General features: G+C 40.2%; 1 protein-coding gene across 6 annotated transcripts in view; it reads right to left on the bottom strand.

Moving 5' to 3' along the window:
* Positions 1–16198, bottom strand: part of LOC118623494 (SAP domain containing ribonucleoprotein) — a 58917-nt gene that overhangs the window by 37938 nt on the left and 4781 nt on the right. For 5 of the 6 annotated variants that reach the window (XM_036251137.1, XM_036251141.1, XM_036251138.1 and 2 more), the window contains exons 2-5: positions 8297–8396; positions 4216–4262; positions 3928–3995; positions 357–408 (exon numbers count right to left, since the gene is read on the bottom strand). In XM_036251137.1, the coding sequence (XP_036107030.1) occupies positions 357–408; positions 3928–3995; positions 4216–4262; positions 8297–8396 (267 nt within the window). Of the gene's footprint in view, positions 1–356; positions 409–3927; positions 3996–4215; positions 4263–8296; positions 8397–12133; positions 12238–16198 lie in introns of those variants that run through there. The other variant, XM_036251139.1, reaches the window with a different exon arrangement.

The following is a 16198-nucleotide window of genomic DNA, read 5'->3' as shown; positions in this document are numbered from 1 at the left end:
AATCTCACCACCTAGTGAGTTGTAACTTAAGGGTGACACCTTCCCTTGTTACTTTTCATCTCTCCAAGGTACAATTCTTCCAAACTCCAATCCTAGTTTGTAAGCATCCTAAAGAAAACTACCACTAAGACCACAGTACTATATACAAAAAGACTAGGGTTTCAAAGGTGACTATGCCAGCCCAAATATTTTCTTAAGTGTTGTTGGTGGGAAAATATAGCAATAACAAAATCTGTCAATATTGATTTTCTGCCTATGAATAAATTTTTTAAAGTGATGATACAGACAGAATAAAGGGTAAGAAACAGAAAGATATAGAGAGTGACTGCTCTTCTACCAGGAAGCAGAATACCTACCTCAGTCTGTGGTATTTCAGATGTAATTTTTACTACTTTTTTTTCTGCTGCCCTGGAAAACAGGAAAGAGATTTTTAAAATTAGAAAACGGATACTCTAAACCAAAACTTTAGAACTGTATAATTTACCAGAATCATGTGTTCTGTCCCATATCTCTCTGCCATCCCTTATTCGTCCAAAAAAACCACAGAGTATTAGAACTTCAGTTCCTTGCACGGTCATCTAAAAAGTTCAAATAACAGACTAAGCTCCTTTGCTAAAGTACAAGAAAGTTTTTAGGCTAAGAAGTCAGGTTAAATATATTGGGCTGAAGGGAAATACTCAAAGGATACTGGACACTCACTATCTGATTTACTTTTAGGAATTTTAAATTTACTTCCAGACTACTAACGAGTCCTCTAAACATCATTTAAATATTAGCTCTCAATTTTCATCAGAGAAATCATTCATGAGTGCTCTATAAGCTCTGGATTATTTCTTTTACAAATCCCGTATTTCTCCCACAAGGACTGTAGCTTCAGCTGAAACAGTCAAAGTGGGACAATTAAAAAATGCCAAAGGGAGTGGGAAGAAAAAAGGCTAAGGGGAGTTTGGATTAGGAAAACATGGTAAGTTACTAGTCAAATGGCTTAAGAGAAAACAAAAGAGAGGGGGACCATAGGGGTGGGAGACAAAGTTCGGAAGTACCCAGGATAAATGGAAGGGCATTAACCTGCCACCAAACAACTCCCATAAAACTGTGGGTCATAACCAGTCTCATTAAGGTCCCTCATTTAGAGACATGGGCGGCTTTTGTTCCAATATTCCAGACACTTTTCCCATTTGATGCCCTGAAAGGTAGTAATGGTTTAATGGCATTTTCAGAGGAAGCAATTCTGGAACAGGAACTTACTCTCTCCTCCATCCTTTTGTTGGAGGTCCCTGGCACAAACAAGCAATGGGTGCCCCCTGCTGACCATAACTAAGTCCTACAATATTTAACTGACTTTTGGCAAGGAAAAAAGAAAAAAAATCAAACTAGAAACAGGAACACTTTTGGAGACCTCCAAGCCAAAGATGAAGCAAAGGGATCTCCTTTTTAATGTTTCAAAGGACCTAAATTAGCCCTAAATATTCTGACTTTTAAAGAAATTTCTGAATTCTTGCCATTTTCTGGTCACTCTTCCTTCCCCAACCCTCTGTCTTATTCAGGCAAAAAGGGACACTGAAGTTTAATGTTTTTCTTGAAGTCCAATGCCATTAAGAAAGCAGTCCACTCCACCAACCCCAGGCTAATGACTTCCTTCACATTCCTGTCTTAAAGTACAATCACTGCGGTATACCTCATAGCATAAAGGGAACCTCAGAAAGGAAGCCTCCTTCTGTTCCATTCTAACCCCTTAGGCACAATTAAGCACAAGCAATAAAAACACATCACATTCTGGGACTCATGGGAAAATTCATCTCTTCACTGAGAAATTTCTCTCTGACACACACATATAAAACACTGTTTAAACTATAGAACCTTTCTGTACTGTACATATTTTAGTCTAACCATGACTTCCCTCTAAAAAACAAAATCACCAACCCTACACACATTCAATTTCCCGTTTTAGAAATTCATTAATAAAATTAAAACCCTTTAAACAAATTACACATTTTATATATTCAAAGGATAATGAACTTTTACAAATCTTCAAACTCTATTTTTTAAATTTACGTATTTATTTATTATTGATTTTTTTAGAGGAAGAGGAGAAGGAGAGAAGCATCAATGTGAGAGCGAAATATCAATTGGCTGCCTCCTGCACAACCCCTACCTCCTGCCCCCTACTGGGGATCAAGCCCAAAATTCTTTCAGTGCTGGGAGTGACACTGAGCCACACCAGCCAGGGCCAAACTTCGTTATTTTTAAACCACACAAGCCAATTATCACTAGAGTCCCCAAAACGTCTCAATTTTAAAGCTATCCCATAAACCATTTTCTCAAAACATTACATCTAAACACAAATCTCCTATGATGGAAGATAACTAAAAGGCTTTTAAAAGCAGTAATATTTGACAAAATCTTATAAAACATTAAATGCACATCCCCTATGATGCAGTAAATCCAGGCATTTATCCTATGAACATACTTGCATAAGTATAAAAACAGTTGCATAAGGACATGTAGCACTGTATTTTTTATTATCATGAATAATCTAAATGTCCATCAACAGCAGACTAGTGAAATTACTGTTCATCCCTGGAATGAAGTACTATTACCTGTTAGAGAAGAATAAAGTTCTAAGCTGATAACTACTAAATCTGAGTAAATGGGTACTTGAGGGTCTATTATACTATGCTCATAACTTGTACATATACTTGCAATTTCCCATAATAACAAGGTAAAAAAAGAGACATACTAGAATTATCCCTATCTCACAAGGTTGATGTGAAGATTAAATGTATATATGTATAACACTTATAACCTTACCTAGTATATCTAACATTTAGGAAAAAACATTATTATGCAGTGATACAGAAAGACATCCAGATGTGAAAAAAAATCAAGAAATCAACAATATGCAGTGTGTAAACATATGTGTCTGTATATATACACATATACACATACTATGTAAAATATTACAAAAGAATATATATTGAAAACATCTAGAATCAGATGGAGGTGAAAACAAAGTGTACTTGAGTGTATATGTACTGTTTTACCGTTTACGAGTCCATATACTGCCTTTTATAATTAAATACATTAATACAGCTACTATGAGGAACAAAAATGTTAAAAAGGACTCAACTGTTCTTAATGTGCTGGAGTATAAGATGGCCAGACATCTGTGGAAAGAGCCCCAAATAAAAAAATGTTTATGATAACACTGTGGGATAGTTTAAATAAATCAAGATTTACTTTTCACTCTAGTATTTTGTCCTCCTCTCCTCTACTATAAATCAAAAAGAGAGAACAGTGTTACTTGAAAGACAACAACATCTCTGCTCAGCACCCTCCACCCTTATGAAATTCCTTATATGCTGAGAATCTTTATGATTCTCTATACAGAAAGAGAATCATCTATTATGGTGATACAACAAAGGCTAGAAGACCTAAACTTTCTCTGGGCTTGATGTCTGTCTCCTGCTTCTAATTATCTATTATATAACCCAGAGACAAACTACTTTTCTTCACTGAGACCATATACTTGAAATGAAAAAGCTAACTGAGGGGGAGGTAGGGTGCCCTGGCTGGTTTGGCTTAGCAGTTAAGAGCGTCAGCCTTCAGACCCAAAGGGTCAAGGGCACATACCTGGGTTGCAGGTTCAATTCCTACCACGAGTCAGGGTCATGTGGAAGGCAACCAATCTACATGTTGCTCACATCAATGTCTGTCTGTCTCTCTCTTTCCCCCTCCCTCCCTCCTTTCCACTCTCTCTAAAAATCAATGGAAAAATATCCTCGGGTAAGGATTAACAAACAAAAAAAGAAAAAGCCAATGGGAATGCATAAAAGGCAAACAGAATGAGACACGAACCCCACCCTCCGCCACCAAAACAAGAACTGTCTGCTTTACACTCAGATTATAAAAAAAAGAGATAGTTACACATCAACAGTTTTTTCAGGGGGTTCTTCCTCTTTGACAGGCAGTTCTATGGGCTTTGGTTCTTCTTCCTAAAAACAAATGAAACAAGATGGATGGTTAACATAAATCAATAGTAAAAACCTGTCAGAAGAATATGAAAACTCCAAAATGAACCAGTCTTTCAGAACCTTCATTCACCCATTACGCTCTCCTAATGAGTTAGCATTTAAGCCCTCTAATGATTGCTGTTAAGTGGCCAAGGTAGTGGCACACTCAGGCCAGTGATTAACCTTACTCTCTCCAACTCACCTCTGTTTCATCTCCCAGTACATCTTCTTCATTTGCCTCCTCTTCAGCTAAAGAATATGAAAATATTCAGGTTAAGCCCTGCTATAAAACCATATTGATCACTTCACTCAGGGCAAAATTAATAATTTTGCTGCCCCAAAATAAAATTCAATAATGAAGGTAGAATTAATGCTCATAAAATTTACTCCACATGGAGAAGATAAAACTAATTTCTCCACCTAACATTTAATACAAAGTGGAACTCCAGCTGGACTAAAGAACTAAATGTGATGGACTAATGAACTAAATTGAAATGTTAATATAAATATGGGAGACTACCTTTAAGATTTTTTAGTGGTGGAGAAGGGCTTCTAAAAAAAACACCCAGAAGCAAAAGTAGTATGAGAAAGTCCTGACTGGTGTGGCGCAGTTGGTTGGATAGTCACCCAGTACACCAGAAGGTCGTGGGTTCGATTCCCAGTCAGCACATACCTAGGTTGTGCATTCGATCCTGGAAGGGGCACATACAGGAGGCAACTGACTGATGTATCTCTATCACATCAATGTTTTTCTTTTCTCTCTTTCCCTTCCTCCCTCTCTAAAATCAATTTAAAAAAAGTAATATGAGAAAAATTGCAGACTTTTCAAAACTAAGAAAAACATCATAGAAAAAGAAACAAATGACAAAGAAGATAGTACTGTTTAAAACCAACAAGGGAATAGTTCTAGAATATAAGATAAATGGCTTGCAAACTAACAAGTGAATGATGCAAACCATAAAAAAGAATAACGAACCCTGGCCAGTTTGGCTCAGCAGTAGAGCGTAGGCCTGCGGACCAATGAGTCATGGGTTGGACTCCGGCCAACGGCACATACCTAGGTTGCAGTTCGTCCCCAGCCCTGGTCAGGGTCATGCGGGAGGCAGCCAATGTGTCCCTCTCATGTCGATGTTTCTCTCTCTCCCCCTTTCTCCTTCTATTTCTCTCCCACTCTATCTGGAGATAAAAAAAAAAATGCTTGGGTGAGTATTAAAAAAAAAGAATAACAAGCAAAGGAGAAACTCAAAGAACCATGAACACAAGAAGTATTTAAACTTTCTAATAATTAGAGAAATGTAAATTGAAGCCACCAACAGCCTAGCAAAAAATTAGGCCACTTGATAGACAGTGCCAATTTTAGGTTTCTGGAGGCCATACAAGTACCCTTGTGCAGCCCAGCCTATGTAGCTTAGTGGATTGAGTGTCATCCCACGGACTGAGAGGTCCTGGTTCGATTCCTGATCAGAGCACATGCCCAGGTTGCGGGCTTGATCCCCAGTAGGAAACAGCCAACTGATGTCTCACATATTGATGTTTCTCTCTCTCTCTCTAAAAAAATTTTTTAGCCCTGGCTCAGCGGTTGGAGCGTCAGCCTGTGGACCAGAGAGACCCAGGTTCGGTTCCCACTAGGGGCACGTACCAAAATAAAATAAAATAGAATAATTTTTTAAATCAATAAAAACATATTAAAAAGAAAAAGAAGAGCCCTGGCCAGTTTTGCTCAGCAGTTAGAGCATCAGCCTGTGGTCCAGAGAGACCCGGGTTTGGTTCCCACTAAGGGCACGTACCAAGGTTACAGTTTGTCCCCGGCCCTGGTTGGGTTGTGTGGGTGGCAGCCACTTGGTGCGTCCCTTTCATATCAATGTTTCTCTCTCTCTCTTCCTCTCTCTCCCTCCTACTCTTTCTGAACAAAAAATGAAAAAATGTCCTCAAGTGAGGATTAAAAAAAAAGAACCCTCATGCACTCTGTAGTTTTATAGAACAATTCCGGAAAGCAATTTGGCAGGGCTTAGTCATATTAAATATACATTATAAATAGATATTAATTAGCAACTCATTCTGGGGTATATATCCCAGAAAGACTCTCACACAGGAATATGAAGGAACACAAAAGAAGTTCAGGAGGGAATACAAGGTGTTTATCACTGGGTGGATTATACATCACAGATCACTATGCAGGAATTGGAATAGACTAGATGATAACACAGCTATAGGCCACATAGATATGTCTTTAAAACAACACATCACTGCCCTGGCTGGTTTGGCTCAGCGGTTAGGGCGTCGGCCCGTGGTCTAGAGAGACCCAGGTTCAGTTCCCGCTAAGGGCACGTGCCTCAGTTGCAGTTTGTCCCCGGCCCTGACTGGGTCATGTGGGTGGCAACAACTCGATGTGTCCCTTTCACATCGATGTTTCTCTCTCTCTCCCTCCCACTCTATCTGAACAAAATATCAAAAAATGTCCTCGGGTGAAGATAAAAAAAACACAACACATTACTTAGAGAAAAAGTGAGAAATAAAGCAAGACTATAGCCTCTCTGCCAATTATATAAAAATACTGTACATCAGTCCTTGCTGGTTCTGCTCAGTGGTTAGAGTGCTGGCCCGGGGAGCACAGGGTCTTGGGTTTGATTCCTAGTCAAGAGCCTGTACCTGGGCTGCAGATTCGATCCCTGGCCCCAGTCAGGGCACACGCAGGAAGCAACCAATCGATGTGTCTCTACCACATCGATGTCTTCTTCCTCCCTCTCTCCCTTCCACTCTCTCTAAAAAACTCAATGGAAAAAAATTTACTTGGGTGAGGATTAATTAACCAAATAAGTAAACATGTACACTAAACAATACTACATGGTTTTACAAGGACAACAACCAAAAAATACCTATCAAACACATTAGAATAATTGTTTAAGGGAGCTGAAATAAAAGGAATGGGAATAAACAAATACAAATTAACGAGCGAGCCCTGGCCGGTTTGGCTCAGCGGTTAGAGCGTCAGCCTGCGGTCCAGAGACCTGGTTCAGTTCCCGCTGGGGGCGCATAACTCAGTTGCGGTTTGTCCCCGGCCCTGGTTGGTCGTGCGGGTGGCGGCCACTCGATGTGTACTTTTCATGTCGATGTTTTTCTCTCTCTCTCTCTCTCTCTCTCTCTCTCTCTCTCTCTCCCTCCCTCCCTCCCACTCTATCAGAACAAAAGGTGGAAAAACGTCCTCGGGTGAGGATAAAAAAAATTAAAGAGGGAACTTGTACAACCTAGGATGCCTTAAATGAAGTTGTTTTTAAAAAGGTGAAACTAGCCCTGGCCAGTTTGGCTCAGCGGTTAGAGCGTTGGCCTGCGGTCCTGAGAGACCCAGGTTCGGTTCCCGCTAAGGGCGCGTACCTCGGTTGCAGTTTGTCCCCGGCCCTGGTCGGTTGTGCGGGTGGCAGCCACTCGATGTGTCCCTTTCACATCGCTGTTTCTCTCTCTCTCTCTCTGTTCCTCTCTCTCCCCCCTACTCTACCTGAACAAAAATTGAAAAAATGTCCTCGGGTGAGGATTTAAAAAAAAAAAAAAAGGTGAAACTAGCCCCAACTGGTTTGGCACTGCGATTAGAAGGGCAGCCCTTGGACTGAAGGGTCACAGGTTCAATTCCCTGTCAAGGGCACACACCTGGGTTTCAGGTTAGATCCATATCAGGGTTGTGTGAAGGCAACCAATCAATGTGTCTCTCTCACCTCAATGTTTGTTTCTCTCTCTCCCTAGCTCCTTCCCTTCCACTCTATCTAAAATCAATGGAAAAATATCCTCAGGTGAGGATTAACAATAACAAAAAAGGGTGAAATTAGAGAATGTCAGAGCTAGAAGGGACCAGAGGTTACCAAGGATTATGAATTTCAAGGGTGGAGACGAGACACTTATCTCATTTCATAGATCAGAACAGACAAGTGTAAACAGTAAGCCATGTAAACATGACTGTCCAAAGTTACCTAGTAAATTTCTGACACAAGAGGAATTAGATTCAAATCTTCCAATTCTCAGGCTAATATATATTATTATATATATGTATAATGATACTTGTTTTACTATACTTCCTTTTAAATAATTTGTTGAAATAAAATTACAATGTATTAAAAAGGGAGAGGAAGTATTTTTTGGCATTATAACCACTTTAATCAAGAGTTTTCTTAATATAGTTCATTAAGAGCTTATATCACCAACAACCTAAAGGAAAAGAATAAATTTTCCATATGGCACAGCCTAAAAATTAATACCCTCAATCATACCACTCTTTGCCTCCACAAAGTACTCACCATGCTCTTCAAGATAGGCCTGGAGCCTGTTGATGAGATCTTGTTTTATTCCCTTGGTCTCCAAACCACGAGCAAGACATTCCTGCTTTAATTCAGCAAGCTGATAAAAAAGAATAAAACGTTTCCTTAGTTAATAAAATGAAGCTGGCGAAAAAAAAAAAGAGAGGTATAGCTGACCCTTGAACAACATGGGATTAGAGGTGCTGACACTCCATGCAGTCAGATACCTGCATATAACTTGAATCCCCCAACAATGTAACTAGTAATAGACTAATGTTGACTGGAAGCCTTACTGATAACATAAACAGTCAACTAACACATATTTTATATTATTATATATATGTATAATATTATACAAAGAGGAAGAATTGATGGATCACTGACAACTAAGCTGAGGGAAGGGGGAGCTCTTCAGGGAGAACAATGAGCCAAAAATAAAGATTCAATTTAGAAGTAATAAGATATACCTATAAAGTACTACAATTATATTCAAAACTTAAATTGTTCAAAAAACTTAAAATGAGCAAGATCTGGCTCAACAGTAACTCAAAGGATAAAGACCTCAGGGTTTTAGATGATTACAAGTGCAGAGAGAGAGTTAACAGTATGATTTGCAACAAAAACAATTCTAGGTTATGGATAACTGAAAAATAGAATATATTAAATGATGTAACAGCCTTACTGGGCTCCAGATTATTTTAAGAAGTATAACTGTCCTGGCTGGTTTGGCTCAGCAGTTAGAGTGTCAGTCCGAGGACTGAAGAGTCAAAGGTTCAATTCCCTGTCAAGGGCATGTACTTGGGTTGCAGGTTCAATCCCCAGCCCTGGTCAGGGTTGTGCAGGAGGCAACCAACTGATGTGTCTCTTTCACATCGATGTTTCTCTCTCTCCCTCCATGCCTCCTTTCCACTCTTATCTAAAAAAAAAAATCAATAGAAAAATATCCTCAGGTGAGGATTAAAAAAAACGAAGCATAATGATGGGCTGATCCAAGGAGAACAAGCAGGAAAAGGAAGGCTCCAGAAATCCTATATGCAGATTAGTGCACAGATGTTTGGCCTAAAAGAAGATTTTACTTGATTTGAAATACAGATCGAAGAACAACCAGTAGAAGTTAGAAAGCAGATTCCTATAAAAGAAAGAACTTTACAACTAAGAAAATATGCTGGGCTCTCTAGGTTTTCAACCAAGGGAGCCATTTGGAAATGGATAGGGGAAGCACCCCCCCAACCCCCCAATAATTGGCCAACTGCAACATTCAGTTCAGTGGGGCAGCAGGCAGGGATAACACAGGGTGGGTGGAAAAGTAAGTTTGAAGTTGTGAGTACATGAAACAGTTTATTCTTGACCAGTAATTGAACCTTCAACCCTTAAGTCCTCAGGCCAACACTCTAACCACTGAGCCAAACCAGCCAGGGCTCTTGTATTACTATTTATTACTTATTGTATTATTTTCCATTACAAACTACAAGCCTACTTTTGTCCCACCCTGTCTGTGGAGAACTGTACCACTCAACAAGCCAACAGCATTCTCTTGAGAAACATGTTAGGTAATCACCTATTAAAAGTGTGGAATGGCTACATAGCCTAACATAGCCTCTGAAGCCAGACTACCTGGGTTCAAACTCTAACTTTACCACTAACAGCTGGGTAAACTTAGGTGGATAACTTAACTTCGCTGTGTTTCTGTTTCTCATGAAATGGGGATAATACAACAGTATCTATACCAAAAGGTTGTTATGAAGATTAAGCCAGTAAATATTTGTGAAGCATTCAGGCAACATTTTATAAGTGTTAGAAAGACACTAGATGGAAGGTTAGACAAGATTAGACTGCTTCTCAGATTTGTGAATTTCACAGATCAATACATTTTTAAATAAGCAGACTGATAGGGCTGCCAACATTTTATAATATTCAACCAGGTCATGGATTGATACTTCTGTGGGAAAAAACAAACAAACAATAAAAACCAATTACTGCCCTGGCCGGTTTGGCTCAGTGGTTAGAGCATCAGCCTGTGGTCCAGAGAGACCAGGGTTCAGTTCCCGGTAAGGGCGCATACCTCGGTTGCAGTTTGTCCCCAGCCCTGGATGGGTCATGCAGGTGGCAGCCACTCGATGTGTCCCTTTCAGGTCGATGTTTCTCTCTCTCTCTCTTCCTCTCTCTCCCTCCCACTCTATCTGAACAAAAAATGGAAAAATTTCCTCGGGTGGATAAAAAAAAACCCAATTACTAGCCCTGGCCTGTATGATGTAGTGGTCAAAGAATGTCAGCCCACTCGAGCGGTCAAAGAGTTGAGGGGTTGAGGGTTCATTTCCCAGTCAAGGGCATTTACCTGGGTTGCAGGTTCTATTCCAGGCCTGGTAGAGGTATGTGTGGGAGGCAGCAACCAGTTGATGTGTTTCTCTCACATGGATGCCTCTCTCTCCCCTCTCCCCTCCCTCCCACACTCTTTAAAAATCAATGGAAAAAATATCCTCAAGTGAGGGCTAACAAAAAAATTAATTAATTAATAACCAGTTATTAGAAAAACAATTATATACATCAATGTAGTAGCAGTGACGTCAAACTGCTATAAAAGTTTCTAAAAGATTACTCAATTTTACTTATGTTATCACTAACCAGTAAAACAAACAGTTCATGAGAAAGCAATGGCCTGTGAACCATACACTGAATAGTATTAATCTAGATCTAGACTCTAAGTGATCTCTAAGGTCCATTTCTTAAGTAATAATCTTGATTTTTTCCACCCTGGTACTTTATTTCCTTTCAGCTTCTTGAAGAACAAGTCTTTTGATTTTAGTTACACTTCTAAAAGTTTCTGCCCTGGCCCAGCAGGTGTGGCACAGTGGTTGAGTGTCGACCCATGCACCAAGAGGTCGCCAGTTAGATTCCAGGTCAGGGCACATGCCCAGATTGTGAGCCTGATCCCAGTGGGGGGCATGCAGGAGGCGGCTAATCAATGTTCTCTCTCATTAATGTTTCTATCTCTTTCTCCCTGTCCCTTCCTCTCTAAGAAAAAAATTTAAAAATAAATGGAAAAATATCCTTGGATAAGGATTCACAAAAACTAGTGGGTTTTTTTGTTTTGTTCTATAAATATGTTCATCATCAAACAGTTTTAAAATTCTGAAAAATATAGAGAAAAATAAGTCTTATGCAACCCCAGTACTGAGAGATCACCTAACATTTAAAATGTATCATTGTGTGTGTATGTTTAGACAGTGTTGGTTGTCTACAAAGCAATACAGCTTCTTTATTTCCTGTATAACTCCTAATCTTCCTCAGAAGCCTCAATTCCTTTTTCCCCCCTGTTTAAGTAACATTTTAGTAAATATTCAGGCAATTCAAAATTCAACTTCTCTAATAAAGCTGATTTCCCCTTCTCCTTCCTTCCCAAAATTGTGCCTAGGTAAAAGTTTACAAAAACTGCCCTGGCCGGTTTGGCTCGGCGGTTGGAGCATCTGCCTGAGGTCTGGAGAGACCCGGGTTCGGTTCCCGCTAAGGGCATGTACCTCGGTTGCAGTTTGTCCCCGGCCCTGGTTGGGTCGTGCGAGTGGCAGCCACTCGATGTGTCCGTTTCACATCGATGTTTCTCTCTCTCTCTCTCTCTCTTTCTCCCTCCCACTCTATCTGTACAAAAAAAATGGAAAAATGTCCTCGGGTGAGGATAAAAAAAAAAAAAAAGTTTACAAAAACTTCCAGATGAGAGGGAAATGTAGTCAGAGGTTTTTGCATAGGATGCTGATCTGATATATTCGGATCTAGACTTGGAGCTGACACATTGGTAACTGATTATTTACATAGACAGTATGCATCACTGCTGGCTGACCTTACCATTGTCTTTGGCCACTGAAATCTCAGCCGCCCACTGGCTCTCAGTTCCTAACCCCAGGTCTCTGGCTCATGCAGAGTCTTCTCAGCACCTCCATGTCCTCTCTCTGGTCAAATAAAAGTGTTACGTATGTTTTAACTTATTGTATTATTTTAGTTATTATATGGTGGGTTCTGCTCATACAGTAGAATATAGATGGGTATAAAAGGGATATAGATGACTGAAAACACAAAACAGCTGAAAATGAAGTCATTTCTTCTAGCACATTTCATTTTGGTACAAGTATATTAATAGAACAAAAATCTTCTATTTTTTATTTATTTATTTTTAAATGTTTTTATTGATTTTTTGAAGGAGAGAGAAACATCAATGGACTGCCTATTCCATGTCCCCTACTAGGGATGATACAGCCCGAAACCCAGGCATGTGCCCTGACCTGGACTCAAACTGGGACCTCTCAGTCCATGGGAGGATGCTCATTTCACTGAGCCACACTAGCTGGCAGAACAAAAACCTTTTAAAGCCTCAAATAATAACTTATAATATCAAATCTCACCCACTTATATATGTATTTGACTACAAAATATTTTAAAAGAACATATTTTATTTATTTATTTACTTTTCATCCTCACCCAAGGATATTTTTGCATTTATCTTCCAATAGAGCAGGAGGGAGAGAGGGGGGAAGAAAGAGAGAAACAGCGATGTGAGAGAGACACATCGAGTGGTTGCCACCCACAGGACCCCAACCGGGACCAGGGACAAACTGCAACTGAGGTACCTTAGCAGGTTCCTTAGCAGGAACCAAATCCAGGCCTCTCTGGTCTGCGGGTCAACACTCTAACCACTGAGCCAAACTGGCCAGGGCTTATTATTTTTAAATATAATTTTATTGACTTTTTAGAGAGAGGAAGGGAGCGAGAGAAACATCGATGTGAGAGAGGTACGTACATCAATTGGCTGCCTCTTGCACCACCCCCCTCCACTAGGGATGGAGCCCACAACTTGGGCACGTGCCCTGACCGGAAATCGAACTGGGACCTTAGTTCATGGGACGATGCTCAATCCACTGAGCCACACCCGCCAGATTCAATAAGACTATTATAAAAACCAAGTTATAGAATATTGTATACAGGATACTAACTTTTTTGTCATTGTTAATCCTCACCCGAGGATATTCTTCCATTGATTTTTAGACAGAGTGCAAGGGCGGGGGGGGGGGAGGGGGCGCACACAGGGGGTATGGGCAGAGAGAGGAGAGAGAGAGAGAGAGAGAGAGAGAGAGAAACATTGATGTAAGAAAATTGATTGGCTGCATCCTCCATGACCCTGATCAGGGCCAGGGATCAAACCTGCAACCCAGATATGTGCCCTTGACTGGGAATCGGACCCTCAACCCTTTAGTCCATGGGCTGACACTGTAACCACTGAGCCAAACCAGCCAGGGCTATAGGATACTAACTTTCATTTTAATATAAAAAATAATGCACGTGTATGCACACACACACACTCCATGTGCTACACATATACAAGATGCCTGGACAAGAAACAGATAAATTAACACTGGGAAGAAGAAGCTCGTTGAGAACAAGTGTAGTAAGAAAACCTTTTACCACATATCTTTTTATACCGTTAGAATTGTGAACTTGTACATGAATGAACTATTCAAAAGTAAATTGCTAAAAATTTTATTTTTCAGTATCAACAAGGCATTTTCCATTCTATCTATCCAACCTACAGAGAAAAAGACCCATCAATGACCCACATAATACATTTAACATTAATCATTTATTGCCCTGTTGATTCTGTTTACTAATCGTGAATTTTGATTCAAGTCTTTTTCACCTGTTATCTCTCTATCTGGTTTGTACACTCTTTGAGGGCAGAGACATTTCACATCATTTATAACATTTAACACAACAGGAACTCAAATTTACTTTTAAGTATTAATACATGCCAGGCAAAGGGCTAAACTTCTAAGGTTAATTCCTCATTTAATCCTTTCAACAAACCTAAGTTGTTGGTGTTATGATCCCATTTTATAAACGAAGAAAATGCCCTGGCCGGTTTGGCTCAGTGGTTAGAGTGGTCGGCCTGCGGTCCAGAGAGACACAGGTTCGGTTCCCGCTAAGGGCATTTACTTTGGTTGCAGTTTGTCCCTGGTCCTGGTTGGGCCATGCAGGTGGCAGCCACTCAATGTGTACCTTTCATGTCAATGTCTCTCTCTCTCTCTCTCTCTCTCTCCTTCCCACTCTATCTGAACAAAACATGAAAAAATGTCCTCGGGTGAGGATAAAAAAATAAATACATGAAGAAAATGAAGCTTAAAGAGATTCAGTAATTTGCTAAAAAACAACAACATATAGTTAGAAAATAGTGGAGCCGATATGCCAGCTCAGGTCTGTCTGATTTAAGCCCAATCTTTTTTGTGTGTGTGTCCTCACCCGAGGACATTTTTCCATTTTTTGTTCAGATAGAGTGGGAGAAGGAGAGAGAGAGAAACATCGATGTAAAAGAGACACATCGAGTGGCTGCCACCCGCACGACCCAACCAGGGCCGGGGACAAACTGCAACCAAGGTACATGCCCTTAGTGGGAACCGAACCCGGGTCTCTCTGGACCGCAGGCCGACACTCTAACCGCTGAGCCAAACCGGCTAGGGCTGATTTAAGCCCAATCTTAACTACCAAGATGCAGACACTGCTCTCAGGTGTATGATTGATCTATCGCTCTCCATTTTTCTCTTACCTCTCTCTCCTCCTCAGCCTCCTCGGTAGCTCTTCTTCCACTCAGCCCTGTAAATACCAATATTCACTAAGTCCTTCTTTAGCCTTCTCATTCCACTTGTATCAAAGGCTTTTTCACTTCCCAGAATCAAATCACTGGCAAATTCTGCCAGCGCTACCTTCAAAATATGTTTAAAATCTGATCCCTTCTGGTCTTTTTTTTAATAGATTATTGTAAAAACTCTATAGCCCTTGCACATGTTTATTCTTATAGTACGTGGTCAGAGTGATCTTTTGAAAATTTAAGTCAGAACACCTCATTTCTCTATTCAAAAATGTTTGATGGGGCCCTGGCCAGTTTGGCTCAGCGGTTAGAGCGTCGGCCTGCGGTCCAGAGAGACCCGGGTTCGGTTCCCGCTAAGGGCACGTACTTCGGTTGCAGTTTGTCCCCGGCCCTGGTTGGTCGTGCGGGTGGCAGCCACTCGATGTGTCCCTTCACGTCGATGTTTCTCTCTCCCTCTCCCTTCCTCTCTCTCCCTCCCACTCTATCTGTACAAAAAATGGAAAAATATCCTCGGGTGAAGATTAAAAAAAAAAAAAAAAAGTTTGATTGGTTTCCTATCTCTAAGAGTAAAAGCCAGAGTCCTAACAATCACCTCTAAGGTCCTCTTACACTTTGCATAGGGCTTGCTCCTTCATCTCCTTCAAGTCTCTGCTTCAACATCACATTCTCAATGAGGTCTTCCCTGATCACCTTATTTTAAAATACAACACCTGTTTTCCCACTTGTACTCTCTATCCTGCTTTCCTATTTTTCTTTACAGATCTTACCACTATTTGAGATATTATAAATTTTACTTTATTGTTCCTTCCCCTAGTAAAACATAAGCTATACAACAGAAATCATTCTGTCTGCTTTGTTCCTATATCTCCAGCACCTATGTTAGCTGGCATATGGTAAGCACCCCATAAATATTTTTTTGAGTAAGTTCCAAACCTTTATTATCGGCTCTCAACTCGAGCAGATCTACATTTCCAACTGACTACCAGACATCTCCAAGTGCATGTCTCAAAGAACTTATCTTCTCTATTCCACAAAACTGGCTTCTTCTCTAACTCCCAACCTGAACTAAAGATATCACTACTCAAATCTTGGGAGTCACCCACATCTAACTGATGCATAAATACTTACAATTCTATACCCCAAATTTATTTTAAATTCATTCACTTTCGAGTAGCAGCTACCTTATTTCAGGTCTTACAAAGTTTATTTACTTAAATAGTTACTTAGTACCCCCTACATGTCAACCATTATTTTAGATACAGGGAAATAATCATAAG

This window comes from Molossus molossus, unplaced genomic scaffold (assembly GCF_014108415.1).
Source record: "Molossus molossus isolate mMolMol1 unplaced genomic scaffold, mMolMol1.p scaffold_m16_p_10, whole genome shotgun sequence".
NCBI classification, from domain to species: Eukaryota; Metazoa; Chordata; class Mammalia; order Chiroptera; family Molossidae; genus Molossus; species Molossus molossus.
Note: the sequence above shows the minus strand (reverse complement) of the source record. Positions and strands in the feature narration are given on the sequence as shown.